General features: G+C 55.7%; 1 protein-coding gene across 1 annotated transcript; it reads left to right on the top strand.

Moving 5' to 3' along the window:
- Positions 1 to 220: 220 nt before the first annotated feature.
- On the top strand, positions 221 to 11,462 carry SFTPD (surfactant protein D). The gene is made up of 8 exons (XM_045568221.1): positions 221 to 291; positions 2,321 to 2,519; positions 6,460 to 6,576; positions 6,818 to 6,934; positions 7,258 to 7,374; positions 7,814 to 7,930; positions 8,532 to 8,615; positions 10,984 to 11,462. The coding sequence occupies exons 2-8, from the start codon at positions 2,324 to 2,326 to the stop codon at positions 11,358 to 11,360; spliced, it is 1,125 nt and encodes a 374-aa protein (XP_045424177.1). The 5' UTR covers positions 221 to 291; positions 2,321 to 2,323; the 3' UTR covers positions 11,361 to 11,462.

Here is an 11,462-nt window from a genome sequence, read left to right as displayed (position 1 = left end):
GATGCCACTCGACTCGCAGGGCTGCCGTGAGGTGCAGGGACTGAAAGTGTTCCAAAAACTCTAAGGTGGCAGATGTGCATCATATTATGTGTATCAGTGGCAGGTTTCCAGAAGGCAGGTGGGGATAAGAGTGAGTGAGTCACAAAGAGGAAAATTGCCCCACTTCTTGAAGGGAGTTCTCAGAAGGCCAGGGCTGGGCGGCTCAGGTTACAGGGCAGGCATAAATAGTGGGTGCCTGCCTGGCAAAAGCTAGTTTGCCTGGAGCTCCTGGGGCCCTAGCAGAAGCCACCTGTGAGTGTGTCCGATCTTGCCTCTTGTTTTGTTTTTTCCATGTCCTGTGAACATCCCCCTGTCCATCTGGGCAGTTCATCCTACTGGCGTGGAGGGGAGGGTGTGTGCGGCTGCTCTGGTCTAGGAGGTGCGGGCGTGGGAGGCGGGGAGCAGTGGGGTAATGCGAGGCTCCCTGCCCCTCATTCAGGGCCTTGACTCAGTGGGAGATTTGCTTTCTGAGCTGGGGAGGGTGGAGGAGTAGGATCTGGCACCCACCCAGACCCCGGGCACCATTGTGTGGAAGCCTCTGGTGGGAAATGTGACTCCAAATTCTCTCTTGGCTCCTTCTCTGTCCCTGATTTCTTCAGAAAGGACAGTGGGGGATAGACCAGGTGTTCACAGGCCTGGGTTCTAAACCCCCCTGGTGCCAACTGCTTGTGGCACATGAGCAAACCCTTCTCTCATGGCCTCAAGTCTATACTTAAAAAATACATTTACTGGATTGGGTCTCTGATTTCCCAACCAATGTTCATAAAGTCTTAGCATAAACAGGACACTGCCGGGGTTGAGGGGGCCGGGGCTCTGTCCACTCCATCCACTGCCCTGGCTAAGACACCTCTTCTGAATCCTGGGTCCGAAAACCTGGGAGTCTGCTCTCTCCAAAGCTCCTTCATGCTACAGTGGGTGGCGGTGCCTGCTGTGCCATCTCGCGCTGGCGGGCAGTGTGCCCACTGCCTTCCATTCCTCCCCGGAATCAGGCAGGGTCCCAGGGTCGCTCCGGCCTGGGTCTGGCCCTTGGTGCTCACAACTGACCCTCTACCAGAACAGGGACTACGAGGTAGCTGCTGTAGCCTGCAAGCCCACCTGGGTGTTTCTAGAGACTCCCCACCTGGGGAAGTGGTGAAAGGCCAGTGCAAAATAGGGCCCGTCCACAGCCCGGAAGCACCAGCAGTCGAGAAGAGGCCACTTCTCTGGCCAGGAAGCCCGTCCCCTAGCACCACCCCAGCTGGCCTGGGGACCCCACTCTTCTTTGCATAGGGCCTTCTGGCTTTGTTCCCAGCATCCGCGATTCTGAGCAGCTCTTGTCACTCATAGGTTTATAGTTTCTCTTTGAGAGGAAAGATGCCCAACACAAGGAGTGACCCAGGTCCTATACCCCACCACCCCCCGACCTCAGATCCTGTGACCTTCTCGGATAGATGGTAACTGGATGCCCTGTTGGATAGTTTCTCTCACTTCCCCCCCAAAGTTAGCCTTCCACCTCCCTGAGCCAGGCTGGCATGTCCCCTTCCCCCTCTTTTCCAAGCCCTCTCGGGTGGTCTGGGAAGAGCTGCAGGTGCCTCAGGGTCTCTCTGGCTGCTAGTTTAGTATCTCTGGTGCTAAACTTCCCCTGGGGTTCCCTCTGGGACTTTTCTCATGGAGACAGCGTCTGGTCTGGCAATGGCAAATCGCCCAGCAAACATGCAACCACACTCCCAGCCCGTGTTCAGGGCGTCACTAAGACATCACCAAGCATTCAGGACTCTGGCTCAGTTTCAGACCAGCACTGTGGTCTGATATAGGCCCAGTGCTGGGCCGCGCAAGGCAGCTAATGAGGAGACACAGGCTTGCCTTGTCCGAGCTAAGCCAACTGTGCTATGGCACAGAGTGACGTCCTGGGAGGGGAGGGATCCTGCCTAGAGACACTCAGTGAATCCTTCCTGCTGTGACAGGCGGTCTCTGTGAGGAATGCCACCTCCTAGCCACCACACCAAAGGTAGTGGCCCAAGGGAAGGCACAAGAAAGGACAACATGGGTCACTTGGGAATAGGGAGATGTTGCTGTCAGCGTATATCAGAGTTCCAGCTGGGTAACTTATGCCTGCCAGGGCCTGACCATGTGCTCACCTTGTCCCTAAACTGCTTTTGGAGTCCTGCTGCTCGGGGCCCCACAGCAGGGAAGAGAAAAGGTGGAAATGGGAGCATCTTCTGACTTCCAAGAACTGGGCCAAGCCCTAACCCACGTCCTTGAGCCAAGAGCATGTCCTTTCTCTCTCTATTCATCTCCCCAGGCCATGCTGCTCCTTCTCTCGGCGCTGGTCCTGCTCACTCAGCCTCTGGAGTACCTGGAAGCAGAAATGAAGATCTACTCCCAGAGAACAGTGGCCAACGCCTGTACCCTGGTCATGTGTAGCTCCGTGGAGAATGGCCTGCCTGGTCGCGATGGACGGGATGGGAGAGAGGGCCCCCGGGGCGAGAAGGGGGATCCAGGTAGAGCGGGCCTGTGGGCTTATCCTGGCGGAGAGGGTGGGCATTGGTATTGTAACCGACCCTGCAGCTCTGGATGCTCTGCTATGGAAGGCTTGGAGATGGGCTTCCTCCTCCCAAGGAGTAGGTTCCCCCTGACATTCAGCCCACACTGCTCCACCAGCTGGCCAAGGAATGGCTGTGCTGACCCCCCTGTGCCTCCCTCCTTCACCCAACTGCCCAGACCTCTCCCTGGGATCCCAGAATCCCTCCCATCCCAAGAACAAGGAAATAGTAGTTAAATTACTGATATTTGGGACCTTCTAGAATCTGTGCCAGTAGTTAGCAGTTGTTCATTCTGATTAAATGATGCCTATGCAGGGTGTTAAATACTTTTAATGTTTAACTAAACTGCACTGAATGAAGAGTGGGAAAAGATGAGGTTCCATGGCCCCAGACTCAGGCCTGATCAAAAGGATGTGCCCTAATACATTACAGGGGGAGAGAAGGAGCTCACATTTCTTTGTCTAGCCCTGCGCTTGGCCATTCACTTGAGTAGTTCATTTAATCCACCCAAAAGTCTTACAAGGGATGTGCTAATCTCCTTTGACAGATAAGAAAACTTGGCCCAGAGAGCTAAACAGTAGCCCTTCTGGAAGGTGGGGAGGATGTGAGTGTCTGCATCAGGCAGGTCTAAGCTCGACCACTAGTTCCTTCTGCACACCTGGGACCCTGGGGCAAGCCACTCAGTGACACTGAGTCTCAATTTGCTTACCTGCAATCAGGAATAATAACTACCACCCAGAGATGAATAATTGAGCCAAAGGCTTTATATTTTTATTGAATCTTAAGGACCAAGTTGCATCTTCCTGTTGTACCAAATAGGTAAATTCTCCTGAGGTTACCAGAATATTGATGAATAAAGGACTTGTCCCTGGAAATACTGTCCCCCACCCAGGGAGAGAGGATCTGGGTTGGATTGGCAAGAAAGGAGAATTCGATTAACCAGCACCATGAGCCAAGAGGCCACCAAGGCACGGGGCCGGGCTTCAGAGGGATCAAATATGCTTTAACTTTCTGGAGCTGGCACTTTGTTTGAGGAGAAGGAAACTAATGACGTTTAAGCTGGAAAGATTAGGCAACATCCCTAGGCTCTGTGGGGAAGGGGCAGGTGAGTATCCGTCTGCCCCTTACTGACAGACAGCGGCTCCCGACACGAACCAGACAGGCCTTGGGGAGCGCCGCCCAGGGGTGAGCTCAGAAGAGGCGTGGGATTCACCACACCAGTTCTGAGATCCCCAACTCGCTCTGGCTCCCAGAGGGGCCCTGGCTTGAATCCCAGGGGGCCTTTCCCACAGCGGCCCTCAGAGCTTGCTGCATGGAACGTGGCCAAGGCCTCCCTCTCCTGTGCGTGTGCCCACCCCATGCACATCCCAGGCCTGGCTTTGGGTCGGCCCCCAGGGGGCCGCGCACAGTGGGGCCGGGGAATGAGGCTCCCCTCTGCCCTCAATTCCAGTCACTCGGCCATTATGGGCCCGGGAATGTCCTGGGGAGCTTGCAGCATCCTGACCCAAGTAGGTCAGTGTGGGGCCAAAGTCTGCGCTCGTGACAACCATCCCTGCAGATGTTGGAGCACGTGGTCCCCAGAACCTGCTAAAAGGAGAATGTGGGTCTGAGAGAAGACAACCCTTGAGCAGGGGTGGAAGGCGGAGCTGGGGTCTCGGTGGTGACGCCTCAGACACGTCATGGAGGGCAAACAAGACCCAGACCCTGCCTTTCGGGGGACAACTCCTTATTCCTCGGCAGCCTCCGCATTCCTGCGCAGACAGAGCTGGAAGCAGGGGTGCTCACCTCCTCGGACAAAGCCCCACACCGCATAGCAGCACGCGGCCCGGCAGGACCGTTCTCCACCCCTGCCTGCTCCTCTGCCCTCGGGGCCCCCCGCTGGGCTCAACATGCTAGTTCTTGCCGGTCCCTGAGCACACTCGGCCCTCCCTCCCCAGAGCCTCGGCATCTGTTCTCATGGACGTCCCTGCCGCTCGTTCCTCACCTCCTTCCGGCTTTGCTCTCAGGCCACCTTCTCGGTGAGGTGTCCCCTACCACCCTCCTTAACACAGACCCCACCGCCCAACACACCCTGGGTTTTATTTTTTCTCAGTGGCACTCAGCATTGCCAAATATATCGTATGTTGTACACTTTAATTTCCTATCATCTGTTTCTATGCAGTAGAGTTGAGGCTCCAGGAGGGAGGGATTTTTTTTCTCTGCTTTGTTCACTACTTTCTCCCCAGCATTTAGGACAGTGCCTGGTATGTAGCAGAAGTGAAATAAGTATTTGTGGAATGAACGAATGGATGCAAAATGGAAGGAGACAGGAATTTCAGTAGCCAAGGCAGCCAAAATGCTGGGCCATAAAGCTTTGCTTCAGGTGACACTAGGGTCCGGGGCTAGGTCGCTGGGGACACTAGAATACAAAATGAGTGCTTTGGAAGGCACAGGTCCTGCTGTTGAGGATAGTGCCCCTTTGTCCACTGCAGAGCTCTCATGGCCTTGATGGTTAGTGCAGTAAGAATGAGCAACCTCTAATGCTCCCTTCTAGAGAGTGACTTTTCTCCTGTGGCCCGTCTGCCCGCTGCCAGCCTGGCCAAGGAGAGGCCCACACGAGGCTCAGCCTGTAGGTGTGGGAAGTGCCTCCATTTCATCCCTAGTAGCTATTGTAAACAGCAGCAGGACACAGGCCTGGCGTTCCCCTGGGTATGGATGGAATTCAGAGGTCTCCAGGAGGCAGTGGTGCTATTGGGATGCGCCAGCACCGTCATCCCCACCACAACCACACTCTTGACTCAGGAACGTCTGGCCTCTCCTGTCATGAGAGCACGGTTCCCAAGTCTGCAATGTCACCTCCCCTCTGCAGGTCGCTCTAAATTCTCCTCATCCTTCAAGTCCCACTTCCTCCTCAAGGAAGACTGCTCTGAGTGTGTGTGTCTGTGTGTGTGCTGGGGTCGGGGTGCTGCGATGAGACAAAGGACATCTCACGCATTGTCTTCCTCACCTGTCACCCTGGCTCACAGTTTATCATGAATCCTTTGTAGGGCTGGACCTAAGGCTGACACTTCATCTGGCCTGTTGCTAAGCATAGACTAGATGCTGCAGAGATGGGTTCTTAGTGAACAAATGAGTGAGCAAATGGACAAATAACTGAATGAACAAGTTAGCACCAACTGTCTGGTGTCCTTTCTGATACAAATGTTGGCTCCCCTGATATATATAAGGGGAGATCAGGAAGTCTGTGATCACAGGTGAGTGCTGGCAGGTTCCCTTTTATGAAGATTGTGGCTCTGGCCGGGCGTCGTGGCTCACTCCTGTAATCCCTAGCTCTCTGGGAGGCCGAGGCGGGCGGATGATTTGAGCTGAAGAGTTCGAGAGCAGCCTGAGCAAGAGCAAGATCCCGTATCTACTAAAAAAATAGAAAGCAATTAGCTGGACAACTAAAAAAATATACATAAAAAAAATTAGCCGGGCATGGTGGTGCATGCCTGTGGTCCCAGCTACTCGGGAGCCTGAGGCAGGAGGATTGCTTGAGCCCAGGAGTTTGAGGTTACTGTGAGCTAGGATGATGCCATGGCACTCTAGCCCGGGCAACAGAGTGAGACTCTGTCTCAGAAAAAAAAAAAAAAAAAAGGAATAAAGATGGTGGCTCTGGGGCTGGGAAGGAGCACTGTGTGGAAAGTCAGACAGGGCTTGGCCCACATCCTCCTCTGACTCGGGAAGGGCTGTTTCTTTTCTCCCTGTGAAACAGGTGTGCCGGCACCCTTTCCTGACTCCCTGCTGGACCAGGGTGTGTGAAGGTGGACCGTACACGCTCTGCAGAACCCTGAAGGAGTGCCAGGGACTCGACCCTGCAGGCGGCTGGTTCCCCCGGGGCCTAGGGCCAGGTTTTTGTCAATTTCTTTTGCTGCTACAGGTTTGCCAGGAGCTGTAGGACAAGCAGGGATGTCTGGACCAGCTGGCCCAATTGGGCCCAAAGGGGACAATGGCTCTGCTGGAGAACCTGGACCAAAGGGAGACCCTGGACCATGTGGTGAGCAACTGGGCATGGCATTTGGATGTCTCCAGGTGGTGCTGCTGCTAGGTTATGCCAGTGGGCAGGCACAGAGCCATCCCAGGAAGCACTGGGCACTGGGTTATTTCAGGACAGATGGGGCCTACTGTTGGGCAGAATGAAAATGCCAGCTCTTGACCCCTCACCTTATTTTGTACCACCCCTCCACCCCCTGCCTGGAGGATTCAGTGTCACTGACTGGGCTGGTCCTTTTTCTCAGGACCTCCAGGACTTCCAGGTGTGCCTGGTCCAGCTGGAACAGAAGGTGTCCAGGGGAAGCAGGGGAACATGGGCCCTCAAGGCAAACCAGGCCCAAAAGGAGAGGCTGGGCCCAAAGGTAGGTGGACGGTGTGGCCAGTCTGAGAGTGGGGAGGGAGGAATGACAATGGCATCCGTGATGTGACCTGAGGGCATGCTCAGAGTGCCAGGAAGAGCCCAGACCATCAACGCTGCGAAGGCCTTGGCATGCAGCCCTCCCCCACACCCCCACGTTTACAGTGTTCTCCTTGTACCCTCCACAGAGGAACCCCACGCAGCAAGGAGCAATCTCACCACTTCTCTCTCTGACCTTGGAGCTGTAGGTTAAAAGCTGCACTACTGAGAAAATGATTCCTGCTGAACACACTGTCAGCAGCGTTTATCCCTGTGTTCCTTCCCCAGGAGAAGTAGGTGCCCCGGGCATGCAGGGCTCTGCAGGGACAAGAGGCCCCACAGGCCCTAAGGGAGAGAGAGGTGCCCCTGGCGAGCGTGGAGCCCCCGGGAATGCTGGGGCAGCAGGTGGGTGATGGCAAGAGCTGGTGCAGGACTGGATCCAGTTCTCCTGTGCCCACTTGGGGCCGTCAATGCCCACCCCCTCCACGGGCACCTGTAAAGTCAGAGCTGGCATTGCTGGGCAGTGGGGAGGGTGCATACTTAAGGAAGGTGAATTTAGAGGTTCTGGGGACTGTTTGTATCCAAGAAGAGTGCAGTGCTAAGCAACGAGGACATCTGTATATAGGGAAGGTTATTCATTGGATCATGGGGACAGCTGTACTCAGGGGGTGCTGATTGCTGGCGGATAGGGATGGTCGGTGTCCAGAGGGGATGTGGCTGGGCTCTGGGAACAGGCTGTCTGGGAGGAGAATGTATTGCTGGGTAACAAGGACAGTCTTTGTCAGGGAAGGTGACAATGCTGGAAAACGGGTCCACAGCTCAGCCAGCCCTTCTTTGACCCCAGGGCCTGCTGGAGCCGTGGGTGTGCAGGGAGCTCCAGGTGCCAGGGGACCCCCAGGACTGAAGGGGGACAGAGGTGTTCCTGGAGACAGAGGAGCCAAGGGAGAAAGTGGCCTTCCAGGTAAGGCGGCAGCTCCTGGCCCTGGGAACCGCCCCCAGGCGTGGCTGGGAGGAGAGGAGGCCTGTTCAGCCCAGGACAGCCCATCCCCTGGGACGTGTGCCCCATTAACCACAGGGGGGATGGAACTCAGGAACAGCTGCCAGGCTGGAAGGCAAGAGCATTAGGTTCTGGTCTTCGCCACCTTGTACTCACAGCAAGGCCTGGGCGCTTTCTCCATCTGACCATTTGGGAAGCTGCAGCTGCCTTCCCAATGCATAGACAGTTTTAATCATCAAAGAACCCAGGGGATTGGAAACACAAGAGGAATGTGTATTCTTGTTCCACATCTGCCCCCCACAAATGGAGATGCCATTATATTCCCAGAATTTGGAGTCAAAATGTCATCTGGTTCAGTGTCAGTGAGGTACAGAGACGAGTTTGTCCACAGCAGAACCTAAGACCTCCCTGCACAGCAGGGGCCAACTGTGCCAGCAGATGTGGGCTTGCTGGGGGCCACCCCAAGTGTGTCTGCAGCTGGACACCATGCCCTTGAGGCCCAGACTCCGAGCTCCTCCCAGGCTGTCTGGACAAGTCTTCACTCAGCGATTTCTGTCCCCTGCAGACGCCGCTGCTCTGAGGCAGCAGGTGGAGGCCCTACAGGGACAGGTGCAGCACCTCCAGGCTGCCTTCTCTCAGTATAAGAAAGGTGAGTTCCTGGGTCTGAACCTGGGCCAGGCACTGACATTGGGCCCTGCCTGGGTCTGGGCCTTGGTTTGGGATTGGGCTGGGACTGGATCTTTGGCCAGGCCTGAGGCTGAGCCTGGCCCTGGGACTAGGACGGGAATGAGCTGGGACCATGTCTAGGGCTAGACCTGGGACTGCGGCAGGGAGTGGGGCTCAAGGTGGTGGGGGGCTAGAGCAGGGCAGCCCATGCTCCCGGTCTCGGACGTAGATCCAAAGGGCGAGGAGGAGGGTGTAGCCCACATCACCAGTTCACCAGGCTGGCAGAAGCATACCTGCAGCTACCAGGCTCCGGAACACGCTGCAACCTCTGTGCCACCTGTGCCCTGAGACACACTGATGTCCTGAGTCCAGTGCAGTTCAGCAGAGCCTCACTCCCACTACACTGTGCTGGTCCCTGGGGTAGGCAAGGGGACACTCAACATGGGCTGCATTTCTTCCCTCTGTGGGGCCAGGTGTGGAAGTGTCCAGTGACATTGCTGCACAGCCCAGGGCAGTACAGAATCCAGGTCCTTTCCTGGGACCTGGGGCTGGGATACTGCTCTGGGGGTACAAGACAGGTGGCAGCCTGACTTTAGTGTGTGGTCATTGAATATCTCACCTTAGACCTACTCCTGGGTCAAGCAGCAGGCAGGCTGCCTCTGGGCTCCAGTGCTGGGCTCTGCCTGCAGCTCCCGGGGTGTTTAGAGCAGAGATTCTGCCTTAACCCTGGAACCCTGAGGAGTCAAAGGCCTCTAGGAGCACATGCTTGAGTCCACCTCAGTCCCCAACTGCCCTTGCTCCTCTTTCCTGACATCACCTGTGAGTCCACAGCCTTCAGGCAAATCTCACTGAGCCAAAAATGGAAGTTTTCTGAAGAAATAGAGCACAAGGGGGCCTCATTGGATAAGACATGGGTAGGGTTGGCTCCTAAGTACCCAGACTCAGAGACGAGAGTGTCAAGGATTTGGTGTAGCTCCCTCTGTCCACAGACATATCTGTATATGCACTCACTGGCTCGTAGGCACACTGACGCAAGCACAAAGAATACGTGCATGTGCACCCGCCACGTGTGTACTTAAATGCCACCACTCACTCCGTACCCATCTACATACACGAGCTCACATCTATGGGCACACACAAGCATGCACACACCCCCAGATGGATGCTAGGGTTCTTTGAATGGATGCACAGGCATATCCATGCACCCACAGGCATACTCACCTAGGTGCATGCAGCATAAACCCAGGAATGGCACATGAACTCTCTCGCCAACCTTGTCTGGGGCTGGGCCCACAGAGAACCTTCCCCCCAAGCCCTTGTTAAAGATGCTCAGGGGTGAAGGACAGTAGGTCAGGGTGTCGCTTGGACTCTGGGCAGCCTAACAAGGCCAGGGGCTTGGCCCTCTCTGGAGTCTGAGGGTCCAGTGCCCTTTGCAGATTTCCATGCTTAGGCCCAGAAGCCACAGGGATGGAGAAAATTGGAATACAAAGAGATACTTGACATGTCATTCAGGTGATACTTTTGTTAAGTGAGCCCTCCCTTTAGAGAGGAGGAATTGGAAATCCTGACAAGGGAAGTGACTTTCCCTTGCCTTCCCAGATGGTCATTGCCAGGGTGGGTCTGAATGCCAGGTCTTCTGATTCCCATCCAGGGCTCTCCCCAGCACAAACCCCACCACTGCCCCCCACGCACACATGCCCCTTTCACTTGCCCTCCTCCCCTCCCCCTGCACCTGCCCCGTCTGGCTGGGGTGTCACCCACGTGCATGCCAATAGGCCCTGAGCAGAGACGAGCACATGACAGGTCTCAGACACCCCACCCTAGCCTCTTGTCTTCCCCCAGCCCGGCACACAGCACAGACCCTGTCTGACACCCCCACATCCCCTGGTATTTATCCCGGGATGACAGTGGGCTGGCTGCACTGTGTTTTCTGTACTCTCAGAAATTGGCCCAGACTACATGCTAATCAACCTGAGAAAAGCTGTTTAATTTTACATGGTAACGGAGAAATTGATTCTGGCATACATCTTGAGTTGAAATAGAAATAGAAGTGTCTGAACTTCGGTGTCAGACAGCGAGGTTTAATCTCTAACTGCATATTTGATGGTTGCATCACTCTGGGCCTCTTACTCAACCTCTCTGAGCTCTAGTAAATGGGGAACAATGGTACCACCTTACAGGGGAGCTGGGGCTGCTCTGGAACCGAGTGTCTCACTTGCATTCTCTCTGGTGCCCTGATACGCCCCGTACGGGAGGTCTGGGAAGCTCAGGTTGGAGCACAGAGGTCTCTGTGTCACTGAGCTCTGGCCAGGTGCTGCCACAACCCCAACTTGACTCTCCTCTTCTCCTAGTTGAGCTCTTTCCCAATGGCCGAAGTGTAGGGGAGAAGATCTTCAAGACCGTAGGCCTGGAAAAGGCTTTTGGGGATGCGCAGCAGGTGTGCGTACAGGCTGGCGGACAGCTGGCGTCCCCACGCTCTGCGGCTGAGAACGCCGCCTTGCAACAGCTGGCCACAGACCAGAACAAGGCTGCCTTCCTGAGCATGACTGACACCAAGACAGAGGGCAAGTTCACCTACCCCACAGGGGAGCCCCTGGTCTATTCCAACTGGGCCCCGGGGGAGCCCAACAACGACGGCGGGGCAGAGAACTGTGTGGAGATCTTCACCAACGGCAAGTGGAACGACAAGGCTTGTGCAGAGCAGCGCCTCGTGATCTGCGAGTTCTGAGCCACCTGGGGCGGGTGGGGCGGTGCTTGGCCCAGGAGGCTGGCTAGCAAGTCAGTGCCCAGACCTGAGTGCGGCCAGCATCCTAATAAAAAGATAACCGCC

Source organism: Lemur catta, chromosome 14, assembly GCF_020740605.2.
Source record: "Lemur catta isolate mLemCat1 chromosome 14, mLemCat1.pri, whole genome shotgun sequence".
Taxonomy (NCBI): Eukaryota; Metazoa; Chordata; class Mammalia; order Primates; family Lemuridae; genus Lemur; species Lemur catta.
This window is presented reverse-complemented; position numbering and strand designations above follow the sequence as displayed.